Source organism: Nematostella vectensis, chromosome 4 (genome assembly GCF_932526225.1).
Source record: "Nematostella vectensis chromosome 4, jaNemVect1.1, whole genome shotgun sequence".
Taxonomy (NCBI): Eukaryota; Metazoa; Cnidaria; class Anthozoa; order Actiniaria; family Edwardsiidae; genus Nematostella; species Nematostella vectensis.
This window is the reverse complement of record NC_064037.1, coordinates 9454343-9478876: the sequence shown is the minus strand read 5'-3', so window position 1 is coordinate 9478876 and position 24534 is coordinate 9454343. Positions and strand designations below refer to the sequence as shown.

The 24534-nt window shown below is 38.8% G+C and overlaps 3 protein-coding genes across 4 annotated transcripts; 2 read left to right on the top strand and 1 right to left on the bottom strand.

Moving 5' to 3' along the window:
• The first annotated feature begins 2974 nt into the window (after positions 1–2974).
• LOC5522376 (LON peptidase N-terminal domain and RING finger protein 2) lies at positions 2975–8950 on the top strand. Its single transcript, XM_032367576.2, has 2 exons — positions 2975–4656; positions 7306–8950. Exons 1-2 carry the CDS (start codon positions 3197–3199, stop codon positions 7976–7978), a joined length of 2133 nt encoding a protein of 710 aa, XP_032223467.2. The 5' UTR covers positions 2975–3196; the 3' UTR covers positions 7979–8950.
• LOC5505855 (nucleoside diphosphate kinase 7) lies at positions 8603–16036 on the bottom strand. Its single transcript, XM_048726093.1, has 13 exons — positions 15937–16036; positions 15758–15868; positions 15471–15575; positions 15315–15376; positions 13129–13239; positions 12269–12319; positions 11964–12052; positions 11821–11886; positions 11520–11572; positions 11050–11208; positions 10714–10782; positions 10124–10333; positions 8603–9682 (listed from the first exon to the last, which is right to left on the bottom strand). The coding sequence occupies exons 1-13, from the start codon at positions 15937–15939 to the stop codon at positions 9644–9646; spliced, it is 1128 nt and encodes a 375-aa protein (XP_048582050.1). The 5' UTR covers positions 15940–16036; the 3' UTR covers positions 8603–9643.
• A 235-nt stretch (positions 16037–16271) lies between these two features.
• On the top strand, positions 16272–23027 carry LOC5522241 (UDP-glucose 4-epimerase). 2 transcript variants are annotated; one of them, XM_032367704.2, is made up of 10 exons: positions 16272–16414; positions 17617–17751; positions 18175–18272; positions 18463–18576; positions 19058–19234; positions 19486–19563; positions 19915–20103; positions 20629–20706; positions 21062–21176; positions 21603–23027. In XM_032367704.2, the coding sequence occupies exons 2-10, from the start codon at positions 17625–17627 to the stop codon at positions 21662–21664; spliced, it is 1038 nt and encodes a 345-aa protein (XP_032223595.1). In that variant the 5' UTR covers positions 16272–16414; positions 17617–17624; the 3' UTR covers positions 21665–23027. The 2 variants fall into 2 exon arrangements, with proteins under 2 accessions (XP_032223595.1, XP_032223594.1); XM_032367703.2 differs by having other exon boundaries at positions 18172–18272.
• Positions 23028–24534: the final 1507 nt, after the last annotated feature.

The window sequence follows — 24534 nt, the reverse complement described above, 5'->3', positions numbered from 1 at the left end:
GGGTACGGAATATCCACGTAAATTTATGAGTAAGTACGCAACTTCTTTGTCTCCTATTATCTTTGTTCTACAAAGGAGTTCTTTTGTCTCTATTCTTCTCGTTCTTTGTGTCGAGGTGGGGATATTGTTCATTTGCCCAATCAAATTGCAGCTTGTAAGACTTCTACTTCTACTTTATTACTTTTCAACACTTTCGTATCAAGAAAAGATGACAAAATATATATAAATCTAAATATAAATTAATAATAAATAGGTAATCCATAAATTCAGTCGACTTACTATATACAATAAAAATTAAAATAAATTATAAAATAAGATAATACTTAAACAATAAAAATAGCATGATAATAAAAATTAGGCGATGAACTTGTTTACGTTATTACAAAAAGATGAATAACTATTTTCTTCTCTAAGTTCAATTGATAAATTGTTCCAATCTTTGATTGTTCTGGGAAAGAAACTATATAAATAATAATCGTGACGTGCCTTAGGCTGTATAAATGTATTACTTGAATAACTTCGAGTATGACGCATTGAACGTTGATAATAATTAGGTATCGGCAATGCAATGCCATTATTTACTGATAAATAAAACATTTTTACACGGTGAGCCTTTCTCCTCTCACTCAGCAGATCCAAAGAAAGGGATTGTCTCATTATTGTAACACTAGAGTTCCAGTCGTAATCCCGCTTTATGAATCTCACCGCACGTCGCTGGACTGCTTCAATCTTGTCCACTTGATCCTGTCTATAAGGGTCCCATACAGCAGCTGCATATTCTAGATGTGACCTTACAAGTGTAACATAGGCTACACGCTTGGTGTCCTCAGAACATGAATACAAGTTCCTTTTTATGAATCCAAGTGTTGAGTTAGCCTTGTTTACGATCTTGTTTACTTGAAAATTCCACCGTAAATCATCAGACAGCAAAACGCCCAGGTAGGGATGCTGTTTAACACCTGAGAGTTTCTGATTATATAAAGTATAATCTTTCAGTACTGGTGATTTATTTCTGTAGACTGACATTTTGTAACATTTGGTAGGGTTAAAAACCATTTGCCATCTTTCGGCCCATAGCCCCACTCTGTCCAAGTCCCTCTGCAAGACTAGGGTATCATCGTCATGTGTAATTTGGTGGTACAGCAGGGCATCATCAGCAAATAGCCTTAAAGTGCATTCCAAGTTCTCCTGCATGTCATTAATAAACAGGAGGAACATCAATGGACCAAGTACAGTGCCTTGCGGCACTACTGATGTTACGTCTACTGGTTTTGATGAAACACCGTCCACTACGACTCTTTGTGTTCTATTGGTGAGCCATGACTTAATCCATGCAAGTGTTCTACCTTGAATACCATAATACAGTAATTTACTGATCAAGCGACCATGTGCGACCTTGTCAAAGGCCTTACTGAAGTCAAGTATCAGCATGTCTATTTGACCACCGTTATCCGTATTTCGTGCCAGGTCTTCAACTGTTAATAGAAGCTGGGTTTCGCATGAATGGTTTTTGCGAAACCCGTGTTGATTTGCAAATAGGATATTATTATTCTCAAGATGCTCCATTATGTTCTTGTAGATGACATGTTCCATAAGTTTGCATAATACTGTAGCTAAAGACACCGGTCTATAATTACATGGGTCGTGCTTCACTCCTTTCTTGAATATTGGAACCACTTGTGCCTTAGTCCAGTCTTCAGGTAATTGGCCAGAACTATATGATTGATTAAAAAGGAATGTCACGACATCTGCTATTTCTGATGCAGTTTCCTTGAGTAATGTAGTTGGTATCTTATCAGGACCGCTTGCTTTTTTGCTATTTAAGGTCTTAAGTAGCTTTTCCACGCCATCTCTATTAAATGATATTGAACCCATCATCGGGATTTCACCGTGTCCTTTGCTTGGTATAGACGCTACATCCTCTTGAGTAAATACCTGTTGGAACTGGTTACTTAGGATTTCTGCCTTGCTCATACTGTCCGTCTTTACTATACCATGTTCCTTCAATGGAGGAACTCCAACTTGATCTTGTCTTTTCGATTTAATATACGACCAGAATTTCTTTGGTTTCTCTTTCAAGTCAGAATTGAGGGTGTCTGCTATATACTCGTCCTGGGCCTTCTTCATTTTAATTTTAAACAGTTTTTGGAATTTGCGATATTTCTCTTTATCACAAGCTTTCCCTGATTTCTTATAGTTATTATATAATCTTTTCTTCTTCCTCAGGGATGTCTTTAGATCTCTCGTCATCCAGGGAGAGTTATTCCATGACCCACACTTCTTGGTTGGTACACTTCTACTTAGAATGTTCATTAAGCCTGACTTGAAAAATTGCCAGTTACTTTCAACATTTATATTCTCTGGATGTCTTTCGAAGAAATCATTACTAAGGATTGTTGCATCCTTGCGTATATCGGTAAAATTAGCCTTAGCAAACTTATAGACTATACGTGGCTTCTTTTTGTTGACTTTTACGGATAAATTTAAGGCAAACGACACAGCTGAGTGATCACTGATACCCTGAACACTTGACAGGCTATGTACAAGATCTGGATGGCTTGTTAATACCAAATCAAGCACTGATTCTTGTCTTGTTGGAAAAGTTACAAGTTGGGAAAGGTTGTGATCATCTACAAGATCGATCATTGTCTTGTTTACTGCTACTCCATATTGTGGATTATCTTTAAGAGCTGCGTACTGACCCAAATTTATTTCTTGGTTTAAATACCTAGTACCACAACAGAAACGGCAGAAATTAGGTGAGAATTTACTTTGCATGACAATTGTGACAGGTCTTTGTAAAATTGCTCCGCCCGCCCTATGACTTTCTTATATTACACTACTGCATATCAATACCCGCGGGACGGTTATTTTTTAACCTCTATAATCTAAACAGAGCGGTGCGACTCGAGCACGCCGTTTAATCTAGGCCTAACATGTGTCCCGCCGACTAGCTTTTGTGTAACGAAAATAAAAAGCAAGATCTCTCAAACAATTCTAGACTCGCGTGTGAGTATGCGTGACATAGATTTCTAAGTCACGTTTTCTTGTTATGTAATTGCTTTTGGGCACGTGAATAGCTTCGCAGGGGTTCCGTCAAGGAAAGGAAATAATGGGATTACATAACGACTACTTTACTACTCGCGCTTCAGCGACTTGTTGTGTAATGGACGGAGTCAGCCTGACTAAATGAGCCATGTGGCCTAGCATTCGGGCGAACGAGCACTTTGGGCTATCTAGCCACCAGAGAGCGCTGCTTTCACGAGGCGAAGAGCTTTTGAAGGATGGCAATGTTTTCAGCGCTATCAAAGTTTACTCCGAGATTTTTAGTCATGGTGTATCAGACAAAGCGCTACTAGGTCGCCTCGTATCCGATCTATTAAGAGTCCAGAGTGAGACTTGTCATAATGACAAAATGGCTGTTCGTTGCTGTTCTAACGATGGAAACGCGAATGTTGAAAGATCCCGATTTTTCGAGTGTGGTTTGTGTGGAGACTTTTACGTCGACCCTGTAACAATACTCTGTGGACATACATACTGCCTGGCTTGCATTAAGGATGAATTTACGGGAAAAAACTGTAAGAAATGTGGATTCAAAATAACCGAGGAAAGTAACTCTGTTAATATCCTGTTATGTAATATAATCTCCAAGTGGTTTCCAAGTTGTTCTGAACTGGGTTCTCTAAAATCTCGCGCATGGAAACTTGTTTTGGAACAAAGATACGAGGAAGGAATAGCGGAATTATCCGAAATTTTACGAAATTTTCCACAGGATCTGAATTCTCGATGCTGGAGGTCGGACTGTTTTTTAAAGCTAGGCTATCCGGAGATTGCTCTGAGGGATATAGAAATAGCGAGTGCAGCGCGTCCCGACCTTTTACGCGTTCTTCACAGAAAGGCAAGGGTGCTTTCGAGACTCACTGAGGATACGGAGCAGGTGATTATTCTTCTGCTTCGGTGCTGTGCCCTTGAGCCAGAGAATAAAATACTTCTTAGTGAATTGGAGGAGGCGATTCATCGACTATTTAAAATTGACGTTGCACTTATTACGGGAACGGGGGATGTATGTACTTCCCCTTCGAATTTAAACAAATCTGGGACCGATGGTAACATAGCAGCGAGTCAAGAAACTAAACGACCACTAAGCTCGGTTAAATTTGAATCCCCTGTAAACGAGTATGAAGAAATGGCCGTGGATTTCACTAGGGAATCCTATTCTAGTGAGAAATCTTGCCTAAGTCCTAGTTCACCTGAACAAGAAATGAGTGAACTGAATGGCACTCAATCTCCGAAAGTAGACAATGGAGCAACAAAAGACTGCAATGATTTATTTTCTGAAAACCTTGAGAACGGGGATATCCGTTCTCCTGCTAGCAACACAGAACAGTTGGACGACTTTGAGTGCAAATTGTGTTTTAATCTTTTGCTCGAGCCAGTAACAAGCTCGTGTGGGCATAGTTTCTGTCGCGATTGCTTGTATCGTAGTTTGGATCATCGAGTAGAATGTCCATGTTGTAGGGCACCATTGACGAAGATTCTAGCCGAGAGAAGGCAGGCAGTCACTTCTGTACTAGACGGAATGATAAAGGATTTCTTCCCCGTGCAATACGAAAAGCGAAAGAACCTTTACGCCGCGGAAATGGAAGAACTGAGGAGGTGAGTTTAATGTATTTGTTTATAATTTTAGGAGCCCAATTTTAGATTCAGAAACCATTTGAGTGTCACATCTGTCGAAGCGTCTAAAATATAATAGTAATAGTTTGGGTCCAGCGAGGGTATAGAGTTTATATTAAAGACTGTAATTAATATAGCTATTTTCGTCGTTTCGAGTCTGTTATATAACAAGTTTTTTGTTATGTAATACTTAAGCACTACGGAACTAATTATAATTTGAAGCGTGTCCCTTCTGTATCGCGTTTCTAAACTACTTTTAGGCCCTAAAGTGAAGACAGTATAACTTTTCGATTATAAAAAAACACTTACTGGGACCGGTAATAAAGGCTGTTGATATGTTCACGTTTTTTTGGTCACATTTATTGCTTACATAACAAAACCGAATCTAATCTGAGGACCTTACTATCATTTCCTCAGAAAAAAATCACACTATCCTATTCTATTTCATCGCAAAACTGTCGAAGCTAAACCTCGAAGCTAGATATATTCGTGTATAGGGAATTCAGATACTAGCTAAATTACTAGTAAAAAGTTTAGTGGTATTCTCTTAAAATTTGAGTAGACAAAATTTCAGGGCGAGAAAGCAATCTAAAAACTCGCCCCGAGGCTTGGGCGGACCCTCCCTTGAGCCACCAAAACGGCGCAAATGGTGTAGAAAACGGCACAATCAACTACCAATTCTGTTATTTATTTTTTTTAATACGCTGCTATGTCTATATAAACTTTAGTTTTGAAGCGCACCACACGAGAAGACCACTGAACTTGAGGCGCCTGTGAAACGACAATTCGCCCCGAGATTTGGTTTACTAATCTGCTAATACTAAGTAATTTCAATACCGATAAATTACGAGGCGTAAAGCAAAAATGTTAACTCACCCTGAGATTTGGTTTACTAGTACTTAGTGATATTTCGTTAACGATTTCGTGGCAACAGCTCCTGCATTTATTCCGTGTCGTCTTTTGAAAAGAACTTTCCAGAAAACGGTAGTAGCATGAATAACGCAGATAAGCGAAACATTTGTCGCCTTTTCAGATTCTTCCCTTTATTTTACAGGTCTCTATGGTCTCTTTTAGAGAGGATGAGTTTTTTTAGCGTGTGAAAGAAAGTCGCATGCCCTTGGGAGATAGGAAATCCGGAACATTTCGGAAACGGCGCTATGTCACATGATTATAGTAGCAAACTCATTTTAGACATAGCTTAAGTGGCCGGCCTTTTTTCGTTGCCTACGAAAATTGGAATTGTAAAAAAGGAGAAGGGAACGATGGGAGGGAGGAGAAGGAAACGATGTTTGGTGGCTTCCAAATGGGGCTTTTCATCGGGCATTTATCCGTTGAACAGAGAAATATTGTTCAGTAAACCTGCTTGCGAGTTTTGAATATTCATCAATTCGAATGAACTATCCCCAAAATATGTTTCGGCAACTCTCACGCAAGGACCAAAACCTTGGCTTTACAGTGGTTTGGCGTAGGGAGGATGGGCGACGGAATTCAAATCACTGTAAATCACGGCCGACCCCAGATATCAAGGTGGTAATGGGTTTTTCCGTGAAACGAGATTTGGCCATTTTCGACTGTCGAGAAACGTGAAATCGTCCATTTCGACGTCCGTGAAAAGTGATTTAACTCTTCCTGTGAAACGTGATTTAAAAGTTTCAAGTCTACGTGAACCAAGATTTGTTGTGTTTTGAACGGAGAATCATGTGACCTTTCCAAAAAAGATATATATATTGTCGTATGCAGTAAATACAAATATTTTCGGATTTTGGATGCGGTATTGGCGATTTTTGGAAGTGATATTACATTATTCGCAAGTTTTGGACGCGATATTACGGTTTTTGAAAATGTGAAATGTGAAAAGGCCATTTTTCGATCCGTGAAACGTGAAAAAGCCATTTTTGGGGTTCGTGAAACGTGATCCTTACCCCCCCCCCCCCCTTTACCACCCTGAGATATACAGCATTTCTAAAGATTGCTGCTAAAAACTGTGATTATTTTATAAGGAGGTTTTTACAGTGCAACACATGCTACCATGGACAGCTTGCCAGTTTTAGGAAGTAAGCCAATAAGGATGCCTAGGAACATGCTATCTTATCAGGCCCGTCCCCAGGATTTTTGGACCTTGTTTTTCCGGGGGGGGGGGGGGGGGGGGGGAATAGGTTCTCTGATAAAAATCTGACCATCCCCGAAAGAACACAAACAAATTTTTTTTTATGCCTTTGCAGTATCTCCACGGGGCATTTATTGTCGGATTTGGCTACGTACCAGAGTGATCTAGCTTATGCTTTATAGTTTTGTCTACAAATAGTATATCCATTGGGAACATAAAGTGGACCTTCGGCCGTTGTGGGGGGGGGGAGTGGTGTGTTCCAACCCCCCCCCCCCCCTCAAAATCCTGGCTATGGGCCTGCCAATTACTTTGTTTCACGTTTCACAGAAGTGAAAGGGAAGGGAAAGGAATGCTTCAGGTCCTTCAGTGTACATTAAAACATGACAGAATCCTGCAACTTATGTATTTTGATGGTTTTTGTGTAATTCTCGCATCCTTATTGGCTAACTTTCTCTTTGTAGCCATGGCAACACACATGACTTGCTGTTAACATTACTCTGACAAATTATTTTTTTCTATTCCAGGGGCATTGATGGGAGTGGCACTATTCCTATCTTCATCTGTACTCTGGCATTTCCCACAGTCCAATGCCCATTACACATCTTTGAACCAAGGTATCGTCTGATGATTCGTCGGTGTGTTGAGTCAGGTTCCAGGCGATTTGGCATGTGTACTGCTGGTGATGACCCATCCAAGCCATTTGCAACCTTTGGAACCATGCTCAAAATAAAGGATGTCCAATATCTACAGGATGGTCGGTCCATCATCAATACTATAGGGACAAGGAGGTTTAGTGTGCAATCATACAACATGAAAGATGGGTACTATGTCGCTAAAGTCAAGTGGGTCAAAGATGATGTAGAGGAAGATGTCGAAGAGAAAGCAGAAATCCAGAAAGCAACCCTGACTGGTTTTGCAATGCTGCAACTCTGGTTCAATAGTCTGAATGAGGAGCAGCAGAAGTGCATTACAGATGCAATCGGACCCATGCCAAATTGTGACCCGAATATGCATGTGCAACAGGATGGTCCAGAGTGGGTGTGGTGGTCGTTGGCTGCATTGCCACTACAGGACAAACCCAAGCTGATCATCTTAGCGATGAAATCCACCATTGAGAGACTACGCAGCATTCAAAGATTTCTGATGCTCATGATACAAATGCAAAAGCGGGCAAATCCACCAAAAGTATCAACATAAGACCATTGTTATAATTTTATTCCAAATGATGTTTAAATAGGTGACCATTTATTGTGGAAAATTACAAGTGACTTTAATTTTCTATTAAAGAAAAAAGTAACTGATTGGTGAGTGGGCAAGAGGATTGAGCAATTTTCATTCCAACTTGACCTAGTGCAGGCACGTAGCTAGGGGTGGAAGCATGTGGTGCGACAACCCCCCTCAGCCACTATAACCGATAATTTCTTATAAAAGATTAGCCAAACCCTATGTGGAACTACTGTTTGTACAAGTTTGTATGTGGAACTACTGTTTGTTCTAACCTATATATGTAATGTATTGGCCTACAATATTAGTGCTTAGAAAGCCTTAATTCATTCCTCTTTTTGGTCAACCCTCTGCAGGCCCGTAACCAGGATTTTGAGCAGGGGGGGGGGGGGTGGGGGTTCTTTGGGTTCGTTTACCCATATAGCGGACAATTTTCTCTTAGGTAGCTCTTCCCAGCTTGTAGTGGTGGTTAATTCTCCTTAATTAGAACAGACCTTCCAGTCGAGTGAGGGCTTTCTTTCGAACCCTCCCTGGTTACGGGCCTACTCTGGTTGCAGTTTTTCTACTGAGTTCTAGACAGAAGTTCAGGTTCAAAGCTAGGGGTAAGTGCAAGGGTTGCACTTCACTGAAAACAGTCAAATTTTATTTTATAACTTTTTTTAATTTACAACCCAATCAGTAAATTTGTAATATTTATTATGATGATTTCTAGAAGCTGGCTTTTTGATTATCTTAATATCAAATCAATGGTATGCCACAATTATTTAAAAAATTAAAAAATCGAAGCCTTGTGTATCCACCAAGAACGGCTGCAAGGAAGAATACTTAGTAATTTAGGCTTGAAAAAAATGTGAAATTGTTGTAATTGCACTTAGTGCACTAATTCACCAAACACCAAGTAATATGGTAAAGAGTGAATAAAATTTATTTATTAGTTTTAAAAAATGAGGTTATCTTTTCTCCTGTCTCTAATTCTTAAGGTTGGTTCTCACTTGTATTGGACATAAGCTCAAGCGGAACGCACAGTTTTCCGATTCTCACTAGAACATAAGCGCAAGCAGTAGGGCAAGAGAAAGCAACTGCATGATTTTCTTGTGCTTGTGTTTCACTAATTCACACTTGTGTTGTGCTTCCATTTGCGCTTGCGCTAACATCCTAGTGCTTTTTGTGTTGATCATTTCTTTTCCAACAATCGATATGGAATGTTCTGGGAGGGGAGTAGGAACTTCCTACGACTGCCAAATAATCTGGTTTTAGGGAAGCCATGGGATCCATTTCCAGCTCCTACGATTCTGTGAGCCTGCAATTTGTCCCCTGCCAAGCGGTAGCTAGATATAGAGCCTACACAGCGATCATCTGGTACTTAGAATGAGGCAATTCAAAAAGTTGATACACTTAATGATCTTATATTGGTGAATGTTAATCCAAAACAATAATTTTCCTGTATTTTGAAGTATTTATCTCTGAATAAGGCATAGGAATTGGAAATTTTTACCAAAAAATAATACAATTTAATTAATGTTAACCATATTTATTGTTAGATGTCAGCCGGCTAGAAACGCGTGGGTTCATCAAGGGACTATTTACACTGTACAAAAGATGATAAGACTAGTTACTGATGACTGAACTGGCCACTCGTTACTTCAGGGCATCCAGTATCTTGAAGAAGTATTCAACCTGTGGTGTGACAAATATAAAACACCAGTGGTAAGTATAGGACCTAGACTGAGACTTCTCAAAGGGAAAGGTACTATGCTTACAAGTGAAATGGAGGAAAGTCTTATTTTGATTCAAAGAGACTCCTCAAAGTGAAAGGTAAAATGCGTACAATGTCTAACAACCTTCCTGGGCCCTCAGCCCACAACCAAAATATATATTATTCCTGTTACCTCATTTTTTTTTGTAATTTAATACAGCTTATAAAATGCTCTCTTATTATAAATAAAAAGTCTCCCTCTTTCAATGACTTTTAGTGCTTAACAATAAAACAGGAATTTCGCAAACAGCCATTTGCAACATGTCACATACCTTACTCTGGTAACTTAGCCTCAAACGTCTCTATTAAGTGGCAAGCCAGATAGAGAGACATTCGAGGCTCTGAAACGAGAAGATACATACCTCTAACAGGCCGTCTTCAGGCAAATCCGTACAGTGAACAGCATTCTTGATCTTGTCTTTGCCAAATTTGGCCCTCAGAGACTTGGGTCTCAAGTGTCTTGCTATTTCAGGGTCTGCTGGACCTACAAAGTCCCTGAAGGTCTTTGTGACATCTTGGCCTCTGACTTCTACGGCCAGGCAAGGGCCACTGCATAATTCCTCCACCATGCTCTATAAGACAAATAAGGTGATTTAAACAGTGTTGTATCATGAAGACTGGAAGGGAATCCCCATTGTGTGAAAAAAACTCTGAACTCTTGAAAAAAACTCTGCTTGGCAGATGTAAATTACAGGTTTTCAAAATTATTGGGGATACAGCCTCTGCCCTGACCAACTGCTACAGCTCTTAGTAACTTTCTGATGGAGACCACACCTTCAACTGGGTTCTATAGCCCAGAGCGGTCGTAGTCGCCATCTTTCATTTGGTACAAAATCAAGGGGCTTCTTTCCTGTCACTTCCCCTTGTTTCTTGTGCTTTTTTTCTAATCAAAACACACAAAATGCCTGCATGTAGGCTAATGGGTGCTGAGGAGATAATACTATTTACTTACGTTGTATTCATTGACCACACCCTTATAGACTTCATGGAACTCTTCAGCGTTGGCCCTCTCCAAATGAAACTAGGAGAAAGAAATACTAGTTAGCTAAGCATTCATGCAAAGATTTCGTTTTGAATATCAAATATCATTTTGGAAAATACAATGCTATAGCAGGATCGAGAGAATTTCAAGGTGGTTTAAATGGCCTTTGTTTGCTACTGTAAATATGTACAACTCATTTGCACAGCTGTTATTTTATTTAGCAGAAGATTTGTCAAAAGTCATATCCAGAGTCTTTAATTTCTGGTGCCTAAGTCTCTAAGCACAAATTTAATACTGTAAGCCTACCATCTGTAGGGCAGATATCTCAAATCCAGCGTCTTGTATGGCTAAGACTATCCGACCACTAAGACCATCTGCCACAGCATGTGGTTTTACTACACACAGTGTGCAGTTGTTCAGGACTGCTGTATTCTGTCTTCTCTTGTCAAAGAAGAAAGAAACCTCCTGAAAAAGAAAAAGATACACAGTCTATATTCAGTATCTGGCAGACACACATGGGTACAAAATCCTTGAAAAGACAGGAGAAGAGTATCTTTTGCTCCCCTGAGGTATCTAAAGACCAGTGCGCCATAGCAGGCCTCGAAATATTGGAGGGGCACAATACAGAAATAGTAAGAAAATATTGGAGGGCACAGCCACGCCCCTACTGGTCATTTCCTTATAATTTATGAAAATTTTAGGGGGGCACATGCCCCCAGTGCCGCACCCCCTGCTACAGCCCTAAAGACGAAATATAAACTAAACAAACTGCTTACCCTTTCAGCTGATTCAGTGCTGTCAGAACCATGAGCAGCATTTTTTGTGTTATCTGAAACAGGAAAATGATAATGATTTCTTTTGACAGAGAGAACTTTCTCTTTGAGAAAGAATTTATTTTGTGCTTCGTTTCTTTTAATAAAAATTGTTATTCCTAATCTTTTAAAAAAAGATAATAAAGACTTGGCTTCTGTTTCTACAGTTTAGTCTTGAAAAAATGTTTAAAAAATGTAAAAACAAAAAGTAAAAAATAAATAAAACCTCAATTTTTTTATGAGTTATTCTGTCAATAAAAGTCACCTGTTCCGAATTTCGCTCTGACTGATAGTGGTGCCTGGTTTCTAGCTGTCGCTGAGTCTGTAGGTCCTAAAGAGATAGAAAAGGAGAAACTAAGAACAGCGACTTGGTAAATGACAACTAAAAAGAACAATATAGAATAGTACCTAAAACTTTTCTCCATGAATCCACAGCACCTGGTCCCTTGAGTTCAAAGGCAACCACCGGACCACTTGAAATGAATTCCACAAGACGACTGGCCAGGAAAAAGAGAAAGATAAACAATTTCATCTGAGTTGAATTTGAACAACTCTTTGGTCAAAGGTATCTCAGTGATTCCAAAATGTCTTTTTTTTTTCAGGGAGGGAGGGAGGGAGGGAGGGAGGGAGCATAACTCTAAAACCCTCTAAATGTGAAGCATTTTAAACTCTAAAGCTCCCCCTTACCAATAACCATCATTAACAAAACTTACTCATAAAATGGCTGACTTGCATGTTCCTGGTAGAAATCAGATGCCTCCTTCCTAAACAAATTAGCATCGCAAGATTCAATGACAGGGTGAATTCCAGGGCAGTTTTGTGGGTGAAAGGATGGGCAGTTGTGTTAGGAGGTTGCAGGCGTGTGTCAAGATAGGGGGGTTTGAGGGGTCCGGATTCCACCCAGTTTATGTGACGAAATGAGTTGCACTCCGGTTGACCTCTTTTGTTGGTAGTTAAGAAAGGTGGTTAATTTTATGGGTGTGTTTTGGATATAAAAGTTTCTACATTCATCCAGTCACCTATTACCAGATTTAAGGATGCTGATTTGAATTTTAATTGATCTTAGGTCAGTGAATTATCACTCTGGAACCCACCCTGCGTTTTTCTCTACACGTTCCTGGTTGGGTGAAGAAAAGTAGTTGAGGTGATAACAGGCATGTAAAACGGGTCCCTCTTTTCCACGGGTGGCAGAAAATACTCTCATTATTCCAATAAAATGAAAAGCTGGATTACCTTGTACATCTGTGTAATGCTTTCATAATTGATATTGATTCATGAAGAATTAGAGGCAAGTGGGAGATTTCCCTCAAACCAACCAATGGCAAGATTAATAAATTCTACCCAGGGCTTTCGTAAACTTCCAGAGAAGGTGGTGGAAATTGATAAGTAAGGGGTGGAAGTTATTTTATCTTTTTAGTTCAAATAAAACTTTAGTAGGCACTGGGTGGAGAATAGCTGGCGCTTCCGGAGGCCGCCGGTGCCTAATGAAATCCCTGCTACCTTTAATAAAATTGTTTCTAAGGAAAAACAGCCAAGTAGTAAGGAAAACTCAGTGGGGAGGGAGGGGAGGTACCTATTGAGTCTGACCATCTTGGCCCTGCAAAGTTTGAAGCCAGCCTGGTCTATCATCTCCATAATACCTCCCAAGCACCCAACAGCATCAGGTTTAATCATAGCAAGTGTCCTAAGGAAATAGAAAATAATTCAGAAATTGAGTCAATTGAAACCATTTGTAATACAACAATCCTAGTAAATGGGTTCTCTGATAGACAGAGAAGATTTGATCATGAATTGACACACAAGTTTGATAGGTACCATGGCCTACCCCACATCCCTCAAGAGACTACAGTTATCATGGCATTTGGGGGTCATATAGTAGTAGGGTGTACAGCCACTTCGTCCACAAACCGTGTCGTCCACAACCATTTCGTCCACAAATTGAGTCAATTCGTCCACAAGTAGAGTCAACTCGTCCACAAAAATAGTCAATTCGTCCACACATAGTTTTCACAAAAATGTTGCCTCATAACATAAGTGTTTCATATAAAAACGTCTAACTGTGGAAAAGAGAGTCTTTTTAACTTCATATGCACCGTTATTCGGAACACCAATTCGACGTAAAACATTGCATTAAAACGAACCCTTACAAACCCCTACGTAACTAGCACCGAATTAATCCCTGGAATATGTAGATTAAGGATTGTGTAGTTATTTTTATGGGATTTCAGTGAAGCGGCTAAGATTAGCGATGTCTTTCACACCGCTTCGAGACCGTTGTGTTGTTTAACAAGAAAACACTGCCGACACAAATTCAACACGAAAATTTTGCTCTTATTCCTTTATTACATCACGAACCCCTATGTAACTAGCACCGAATTAATCCATGGAATACGTAGATTAAGGATTGTGTAGTTATTTTTGTGCGATTTCAGTGATGTGGCTAAGATTAGCGATGTTTTTCATGCCACTTCGAGACCGTTGTGTTGTTTAACAAGAAACCGCTTCACTGAAATCGCATACAATCCTTAATCTACGTATTCCAGGGATTAATTTGGTGCTAGTTACGTAGGGGTTCGTGATATATTAAAGGAATAAGAGGGAAATTTTCGTGTTGAATGTGTGTCGGCTGTGTTTTCTTGTTAAACAACACAACGGTCTCGAAGCGGCGTGAAAGAAATTACTAATCTTAGCCGCATCACTAAAATCGCACAAAAACAACTACACAATCCTTAATATAGGTATTCCAGGGATTAATTCGGTGCTAGTTACGTAGGGGTGCGTGATGTATTAAAGGAATAAGAGCGAAATTTCATATTGAATGTGTGTCGGCAGTGTTTTCTTGTTAAACAACACAATGGTCTCGAAGCGGATTAATTCGGTGCTAGTTACGTAGAGTTTCGTAAGGGTTCGTTTTAATGCAATGTTTTATGTCGAATTGGTGTTCCGAATAACTGTGCATATGAAGTTAAAAAGACTCTTTTCCACAGTTAGACGTTTTTATATGAAACACTTATGTTTTGAGGCAACATTTTTGTGAAAACTATGTGTGGACGAATTGACTCTACTTGTGGACGAATTGACTCAATTTGTGGACGAAATGGTTGTGGACGACACGGTTTGTGGACGAAGTGACTGTAAACCAGTAGTAGCAGCAGCAGCAAGAGTAGTACTAATACTAGTACTTAAGGTAGTTGTGGTAGTGGTAGTAGTTTAGTAGCTTAATAGTAGCTTTATTATAAGAGGATAACACTTAAAAGTGTGAGTAGCTTGAGGCCCTCTGTAAAAAAACATCAATCAAATTACAATAATTATCAATAAGAAAACAGATAATATTCATGATGAAATGCATTGAAAACCAAGTCTGAGTCTTGACATTGGAAGATAGTGTGAGCGCATTTGCAGCTTTGAAAGCTGCACTGGATGGTGCTTTTTTTAGTTATCCCGGAAGGTAATTTGCCCAAGCCCAAATCCCATAACAGATACATATTCATGATGTCACCAAAGCATTCTATAAAAACAGGCAATACACAACTAACAGCACCTTGCCATATATCTTTGCTCATGAAATTGCGTGACATCATCTGTGTGTCAACACTAAGGACAAATCCATACATTCCCCCTTCTGCCATGCTCAATCTTACTGTTCGGATTGGTTACATGAACAATTTGACTCCGAATCAATTAAGTTTAGCATGGCAGGAGATTGACGTATATATCAAGCCTAAAACATATATAAGACATGATATACTATATACTCACTTTTCATTGATATTTTTTAGCCTGTTGGTTGTATGCTTGTCACAATAATCTGTGATTTTGAGCTGTTTATAAAAAGAGCATCAACGTAAGTCAGCTTTGATACATACGAAACATCAAATGTACGAAAGATGACAGAATCATGATATTTACTTATACCTGTCTTGAGTGAATGTTCACAATTGCACCAATGTAGAAATCATCTGCTTTGTATTGATCACACTTTGATCGTTTTAGAAAAAGGCGGCGATTCTTTATGTCATACTGTGGGAATAAGAAATGCAATAAGTGCGTTATCATCATCATCATCATCATGCCAAATCTGTATCTGCGTGTTTCAAGCAAACGCGTTCAATCTTCTCTGTTTTGAATACAGAAACTTTTAAATACAAAAAAAAATCCACAAGTGCCACCAATGCGGATGGTTTGAAATACAAGGATCTCACCATTTCCACGGAATTATCAGAAGCGTAAAAAAGAAGTTGATACTTTCTCGTGAGGGCAGCTTGAGGATCATACCACTCAGCCAAAAACGCAAACCTCTCGTCTGAACCGGACTATAAAATAACAAAAAACTGTGAATACTGAATCACAATTGCTCTTACTATATGTAAGTAGCACTCACCATTTCAAAGATGAGATTTCAGACGTTATATTTTCCCGATATTACAGCAGAGTTTGTATCTAGCGCTCTCAACTGTTTTGACAACGAACCAGCCTCGTTTCTATGAACGAGATCACTATATTAAGGGGGGTACATACGGGAAAATGTTTGCCATATATTTTAGTATTTTCTCTTTCGAACAAGGCCTTTTGTAATTCATAAGACCATCATTAAAGCCCAAAATATGTTTTTAAGAATCAATTTAAAAATATAGCGTTTTGTTAACGAGGAAAGTGCATATATTTTTCGCTTTAAATAAACCCCACCTCTCCCTAGCTAATCTTGACTTGTCCATTGTGATAGACTAGTTACCAGTTCTCAACTCACTCGGTCGGAAACTCGAAGCTGCTCAAACAACGAGTTTACTTCCTGCGAGAAAAAAGTAGATTTTCTCTTGATTTGCTTGAGATCACATCATTTAGACACCTACAAGCATAAGGTAATGCCCTAATCTCGAATTAATATTCAGTACTACTCGAATTTGACATAAATGGATGAAATATTGAGGGCTGAAAGTTAAATATTTCATCGACGATTCAAGTATTAGTAAAAAGGACTAGTTAGCTTAAAGTCTGACTATATATAGTCTGCCTTTAAGCTAACTAGTCTTTTTTAAAGTTACTTATAAATGTGTATATTATAAGTTTTTTTGTGGTGTGTCCTAGGTTTATTTTGTCCGGCTTTTAAGTTGTCCATCCTACCCTTTGACGTGGCTAAAATGGTAAAATTATCAAAAAGATGTTGATCGTTGGCACACAGTTCAAATATTTAGTTATAATAGTCATCCCAATTCATACCCCCGAAGCAGTCAGTGGGGAAAAAATATTTATTGTGGTGGTTGAAATCAGTAAATGTATACCAATGTTCTTCCTAAACATCAATTTTCTGCCCCTATGAAGATGCATCATTTGCTTAATATGCAGTAGTCATTTTGTTAGTGTTATCTCATATTTAATATCTTGTTGAAGATCCAGAATATTTCAATCTGGGTAAAGATCATTACCATGGTGATGGTCATGTCGCAATGTCATTTGCCTCTAGCTAATAACAAAATCACTATTTTCAATCAATCACTAATGCCCCTGTAGAAAGAACTTACAAATGTTCAAATAAAGGTATTACATTAATAACATTCTTGGTTTAAAATAGTTCTATTCAGCATGCACTTTTTTTTACAAAACTTTGAAAAATGTTTTCTGTAGCACAATTAACTGTCTTTGTACACCCACCTGCATTCACATGACAACCTGTCAGCAGAAATACAGACTGTTTTATGCAGTTTACGATCATGTGTGTGAATTATTGTGCAAGCACTGTCACTGCAGATTGTAAAGGCCTCTTCTGGGGGCCCTAAAAATACCAATTCTAAGAGAAAAGCCTATTTTTCCTCTGATACCCCCTAAAAAATACCTGAGGCCTGATTTTGACCAGTAAAAATATGACGAGCATCCCTATCAGGTCGACATGGAAAGAACCCCCCCGGGGGCCACTTTATACATTGAGCACAAAGTTGAGTGAAGCTTGGTTAAACAAGACTCACATAAAACTAAATTTCAATTTATTTACTTCCTATTATCTCAGTTACTATTTTCAATGAAGTTGTTTCTTGTCATGTTTATGCTTGTTCTTGACTTCTTACAGCAGTTGTCATGGTTATGTCGAAGAAGGTTCTCGTCACAGGAGGTGCAGGCTACATCGGCAGTCACTGTGTGGTTGAGATACTTAATGCTGGTTATGAAGTTGTAATCATTGATAACCTCTCCAACTCAGATGCTGGTAAGTGGGTTTTTCCAGCCCTCTTGGGATCTAGGTGTGTGTGTGTCAGGTGGTTGGTTGGTTGGGGAAAGGGGGGGGGGGGGGAAGTGGTTGATGGCTGTGTACCCTGTCGTTTTCTCCAGGTGAACAGGTATTAGAACTGCATACAAGCAAATAGCCAGGAGCAACATAGCATACAAGTAGCTGCTTTAAGTCCTTATAACAACAAGGTGTTTTGTATGCTTGTATGTCCCAATGTGAAGCACAATTTTGGTGTTTGTTACAATAATATAAGTTTTTGCTTCACTGCAATGAATTTCATCATTGTAGGTTATCTGGAGCTATCCCTTATAAGTTAAAAAATCTAGGATTTAGGTAGATTAAGATAATAAACACTTTTATAATGTGAACTTGTAAATCATGCTTAGTTCTTTTGCCTAGCAGAGTGTGTACGTCGAGTGGAAGAGATATCAGGGAAAAAAGTCCCATTCTTCATTGAGGACTTGTTGAACAAAGAAGCTTTAGATGATATTTTTAAAAAGGTTAGTTAAAAGATTCATGAAATACTAATAGTGTTACAAATCAAACAGGTTTCATGATAATAAAAACTGATTGAAACATCGGAAGACTTACTTAAAATAGCAGCTTAAATGCTATAATTATGATATTTTTACATCTTTACCTTGTTGTTGTATAATTTTTCAATAATCTTTTATTTTTCTTACTTTATAGCACAAGTTTAATGGAGTCCTCCATTTCGCCGGTCTAAAAGCTGTTGGGGAGTCAGTTCAAATACCATTGCGATACTACCACAACAACCTGACAGGAACTTTGCATTTATTAGAGGTAAAAAATGAATGGGTGATTATACTGAATATATGACCCGAAGCAAACAATGCCAACAGTGCTTGGTTATACTGAATATATAACCCAAAGCAAACAATGCCAACAGTGCTGATAATAGGTTGTTGAGACTCTGATCCTGTAATGTTGATGATGATAATGGTTATCATTATCATGATTGTATGATGGTTGATAATGATGCTGATAATAATGATAATGCCGGGATGTTGACAACTATAGTGATAGGATGATGACTGTGGCACTTATGACAATGATTACAAAAGCTGTTTTTGTCATCCCTATTCTTGCCCATCCCACGCCACCATCCATGTTCCACAATCCCTTGGAGATCATTTCTCCAATAACAAACCCCCCTCCCCCTTTTTTTCATCCACCCACCCCAGGTGCCTTGGTACGAATACCCGATTTCAACCAAAAACAAACAAAAAATAGCTTATTGCATTTGGCTGTATTTCCTTTGCAGTGTATGAAGAAGCATGGAGTGCATAATCTGGTCTTCTCTTCTTCCGCTACTGTCTATGGCGACCCTCAGTTTCTTCCAATAACTGAGTCACACCCAGCTGGGGGCTGCACCAATCCTTATGGAAAGACAAAATATTTCATTGAGGAAATGCTTAAAGACTTATGTTATGCGGAAAAGGTACACACATTGAAATTCATGGCTGGTCAAACAGTGATGCATGTATGTACGGTATGATGCGCTGTATGCAACATGGCTAGGTCCAATGCATTTCAAGATGTTTCTCTGATGAATGATACTGTCTGGTGTTAAATGTGGTTAATGGATGTTGGAAAAACATGTGATAAAATTTCCGTTTCCCTAACGTGGGGGATTAAACAGATCTGTCCATCATACTTGACCAATCATGTGTTTGCTAATGATTCTTCCAGGAGTTTAATATTGTGTCTTTGAGGTACTTCAATCCAGTTGGTGCCCACAAGTCAGGGAAGATAGGGGAAGACCCAAAGGTAAGTTTTATGCTTTATCACTCATCATGATTGAATCCATTTCTTCTGCCACCTGCTTATATAAAGCCTTATTATTAGTGTTGATGTCGGTATGAGTAACCTTCTCAATAGTATAGTGTCTTTTGGTTCTCATCGCAAAATCAGATAAACATAAGGTATTATTTAGATGACATTTTGCCCTTTGTGTCAAATTTTCTGGCATTTCTGAATTCTTGGAATTTTCAACATTATTAGGAGTACCCCCTCCACTTAGCATTCTATGTTCTACCAGTTATTTTCAATGTATATCAATTAATTTTTTTTTTTTTTTTTTTCAAATAAAAATAAATAAATAAAGTAATTTCATGACAGGACATCCCCAACAACCTACTACCATACATCACCCAAGTTGCAGTTGGCAAGAGGCCACACCTAAATGTATTTGGCAAAGATTACGATACCCCTGACGGGACTGGGGTTAGAGACTACATACATGTGGTTGACCTGGCCATGGGGCATGTTGCTGCACTCAAAAAGGTTGAAGAGAAGTGTGGATGGAAGGTATGTGAGGGTTTGTAATCCTGACCTTACCAGGGGGGAGGAGGGTATCCAAACATCTCAATGGGGGCTCGGGGGTGTTATCCAGAACATCTCAAAAAGCACCAAGAGCCTAGAAAAACTTTAAGGGAGAGGGGCTAGCAGGAGCATAGCCAGGATTTCTATAGGGGATGTCACACAAATCTGACAAATTTAAATTTGAATTTTTTAAAGACACAAATGCAACTATTGCCCGCTAACTTTTAAAAAGCTTTCTTATAATTGCCTCTAGCCATCGTCCCATATATGCTATTGTTTTTTTCAGTTCATGTACAGGAAAGGATCTAGGAGGGGCTTGTGGGCCCCACCCTTTATTTTCATATATTTGGCTTAAAAACAGTAAAACAAATATAAGGAAATTCACGAACAGACAATAAATCTTAGCCCCTTTCTTGAAGCTCTTCCCCCCCTTTTTTTTGAAATCCTGGATCTGCTCCTGATGTATATCAATCTATGTTTTAACGTACTTGCTCTATATTCCTATTTCAGGTTTATAATCTTGGGACTGGCAGAGGGTACTCTGTGCTAGAGATGGTCAAAGCTGTGGAAAAAGCATCTGGCAAAGAGGTATTGTAATTTCTGTCATGTGTTTTATTTTCATGTTGCCATTGCAGCTGCATTGTATGGTTTAGATCTCCACTAACAATAAACCCCTTTGTTTTATAACCATGGTTTTCTCACCATCATCATCAAAGCAATCATCATTATCATAATTACCATCATTATCATTATCATCATCATTATCACAACAATCATTGTAATCATAATCGTAACCATCGATATTTGTATTGTTTTTGTTTATGTTGCTGTTGCCCTGTTGAGTTTTATGCTACTGAGTATTATCATCATCGTTATCTACGAAATATTCTGTAACCTCTCCCTATATCCCCGAATCGATATATACATTTTCTCCATATTGTAGATTCCATACAAGTTTACTGATCGAAGAGCAGGTGACATTGCTTCATGTTATGCCGACCCTTCCCTCGCTGCAAAAGAGTTAAACTGGAAAGCCACAAGAGCTCAAAACGAGATGTGTAAGTACCATAGAAAACACTAAAGAGCCCCACTCAGCCTTACCATTGTATTGTTTTCGTTCTATTTTGGGAGACTAAAGGTAATGAAATATGAACCATCCACCATTCAAACAAAAATGTCGCTGTCTAAACAGCCGAGCTTTAGCCGAGCTTTCTCACACTTGATGTGTAATTTGAGCTTGAAAGCGAGGCTTTGGGAGGTCAAATTTTGTTTGCAGTAGTGTTCTGTAACTTTTTACGCGTTTTACAATAAAGGGGCTAAACATTTAGTTAAACGTGCTTGAAATGCTTAAAATTTAAAAGCCGTTAACAAACTCTGTACTGCCTGAGCCATTATCTGGAAACGGCCCAAGTACTTCATGAAATTATATACATGTCTTACTGCATGTATGTTTACAGTGGAATTTTGATTGCTTTTATTTACAGGTGAGGACTCCTGGAGGTGGCAAGCTAATAACCCAAATGGTTACAGGAAAACAGATAATTAACCGAGGTAGATCTATAGGTTAACCCAGATACAAATTGTTAATATACAATTCTAATATATGATTTAGCTTACAAGGTTACAGAAACTTTAATGAGACGGATTTATAACACCAATATATTTAGGAACAAATGATCTGGCTTACTCGGACGATCCGTACGGTCACAAAAAGACAATTCACACAGACAGATCTATAGCACCGATATATTTAGATACAAATACTCAAAACAGGCCCGTAGCCAGGATTTTGAGCGGGGGAGGGTTCGTTTAACGATTTAGTGGACCATCTCTCGACCCCCCCCCCCCCCCCGAACCACCCCTGGCTACGGACCTGCAAAAGAGCCAACTATTCTAATATACTGTATATGATCTAGCTTCTAGCTTTCTCTACAATCCAAACAGAAGTTAACCCAGACTCTGGCACCAATATAATTTAGGTACAATAGTACGGCTTTTTATTTTATTGATGGTCTTTTTACTTTTTACTCTCTTTTTTATAAGAACGTCTAATTTTCAGTTGAGGCTGAGCCATTCTTATTTTTGGGACATTTTAAGGCCGAATATGTTCTTACCGATGTTCTTATATTTTAGTGTATATAAGAATATAATACCCGATGAATTATTAGGAATATAATTACACTATTGATCAATAGCAATAATAAGGTTGTTACTATAAGCACAATTTAATTCTGCATTTTACAACGCATCAGGACTAAAAAAGATTATTTTTCTGCTATCCTATGCTATCCTATGCTAGCCTCGGCATGTTCTTAAAATTTGGTGAAATCTCAGGCTGGACGTTCTTATAAAAAAAGTTCTTATTAAAAAGAGTGTATCGACAATAAAAAGAAATTTTCTATGTGTGCAAAGCAATTTGTAAAGCGGACTTAGTGCGGAATTGGGCTCAGCGAAATGCAGGGAAAAGAGGCAGCTGTCTGTTAGAAGGGGAATGCGAAAATGTTTTTGTCGGACAAACGGCATCACCACGCCATTTTTCATATAAATTTTTGTTTTAAATTTCGTGTGTTTGAAGTTGCCACTAAATACTGTTTTACTTTGTTGACTTTTTTTTTCCTTGATACCAACGCCCCCATGGTTTGACTAAATTGATAATAACCGCGTAGTCTGTAGACAACTGCTCACAACCACTGCTTACGTCAAACTTTCTGGCGCACGCTCAACGCACGTGCTGATATCTTTGGCGATACCTGATTGGTTGACGTCATATTCTCACCAGTTGAACAGAGCACTGAAGTGGCTTTTTTGGTTACACGTAGATATGCATTTGAATTCGTTCTCCGTACTAAAGTTTTTTTGGTAATGATTTCGATGTGCGGTTTAGCCAACAACACTCAAATAAATTTTGATTAAAAATAAAACGAAAGACAACCTTTTCTTCCACCAAAACTGGCCCTAAACTGGCCAAAACAAATAATTATACGTTAAGTGTTTTTATATAATTACCATTAACAAGAATGATCGAAGTTTTATGTATAAACCAAGACTTCGGAGGGCGATAAGGATCGTCACGATTAACTACAGATATCACTTTATTTCTGTTTTTTTTTTATAACCATTATCAAGAAAGCATGCTCTCTCTTGCCCTTATTATACAATAGATAGTTTTATTTACGATGTTGCGCGCGGGCATCCATAAGTGCAGCGAAGTGAGGCTATCATGTTTTGAGACAAACACATGGTTCCCTCTATTTCGAAGGCAGTTCTTGTCAGTTAATACATGCTCAAATTGTGGGAAGCAGCTATTTCGGCCATTATAGTTTAAGCGGCAGATGCTTGCGCAACATAGTTTGAACCTTTTTGCCTAGAAATCGCAGAAAAGTCTAGAAATAGCATGAAGGTGGTCGTCATAATCTGCCCTTATCAAGCTAAAGCCCTTATCTTTGAAATATTAAATTTCGCTCCGCATAAGGCATCAAACCCTCAAACACGAAGTAATAGTATTCTACGACTGAATAACTGCTACATTAAAATAAATCGGATTTTATTGCCATACCTGTATCAAGTGTTGCGCTGTAATTGATCGACGTATATGCACATGGTGTTGTAGGCAGGGTGTTGTAGGCGGTGTCAAATATTTATTGGCACACAATCTCGCACCGCTTGATTCCCGTGCCACAGCGGCATCTCGGGACTGCCTATCCTCGGTACCAGGGTAACGCGGACAAAGCAGATCAGGGCTCCTGTGTTGTTAGTGTGAGAGGACTAGGGCCAAGTTTTGTCACAGCCAGCCAAGGGACGGGAAGAGGTGTCCTCCGCGACAGGGCAAAAAAAGGGCAAGTTTTTCCAAAATAAGTTAACTTCGGTAAGCTTGAATTTTTGCAAAGAGGTTCCTTGTGTTATGTAAACCAACATATCAAAAAGTGTTTTTTTTCTAATGGATTCGTCTTCGAGATATGAGGCTTAAAGTGCAATTTTTAAATGTTCAAAGTATGAATTATCCTCGTTTTTAGGGAGAAGTCGGCCTCTGATCAGAAATTAAGCCAACTTTGCTCGCTAATATCTAAATTTCATATCTTCTTAATTTCTTTAAAATTTGAATTAAGCTTTTGGTCAGAGAAACTCCTTGTAAGCGGAATCTTGAGCTTATATATTGAGAATTGGAAAATTTAATGCCATTTTTTTTTGCTCTGTCGTCCTCCGCTCCTTCAGCAAGCCCAAATCTAACAAACTGCTACGTAGTCAGGGTCGTTCTGGGTCTAGAGAGCATTTCATAGGGGGGTGGCGGGAACTGCAAATAGCAAGCGCTACCAAGGGCAGAAGAAACAGACATTGTAAGGCTAAATTCTAAACCACAAAAAACCCCTTGACATTGTGCCTTGTTTTGCGACGCACTTGACGCTAACGGTCAAGTTA

Bases quoted from the DNA above. Each gene is read 5' to 3' on its own strand.
- LOC5522376 (XM_032367576.2), top strand. From the start codon at position 3,197: ATGTGGCCTAGCATTCGGGCGAACGAGCACTTTGGGCTATCTAGCCAC. The intron at 4,657-7,305 runs GTGAGTTTAATG...TTTCTATTCCAG, and splicing joins GAAATGGAAGAACTGAGGAG to GGGCATTGATGGGAGTGGCA.
- LOC5505855 (XM_048726093.1), bottom strand. The intron at 15,576-15,757 runs GTGAGATCCTTG...TTATTCCCACAG, and splicing joins CTGATAATTCCGTGGAAATG to TATGACATAAAGAATCGCCG. The intron at 11,573-11,820 runs GTGACTTTTATT...TTCCTGTTTCAG, and splicing joins CAGAGCGAAATTCGGAACAG to ATAACACAAAAAATGCTGCT.
- LOC5522241 (XM_032367703.2), top strand. From the start codon at position 17,625: ATGGTTATGTCGAAGAAGGTTCTCGTCACAGGAGGTGCAGGCTACATC. The intron at 18,273-18,462 runs GTTAGTTAAAAG...CTTACTTTATAG, and splicing joins TAGATGATATTTTTAAAAAG to CACAAGTTTAATGGAGTCCT. The intron at 20,104-20,628 runs GTATGTGAGGGT...TTCCTATTTCAG, and splicing joins AAGAGAAGTGTGGATGGAAG to GTTTATAATCTTGGGACTGG.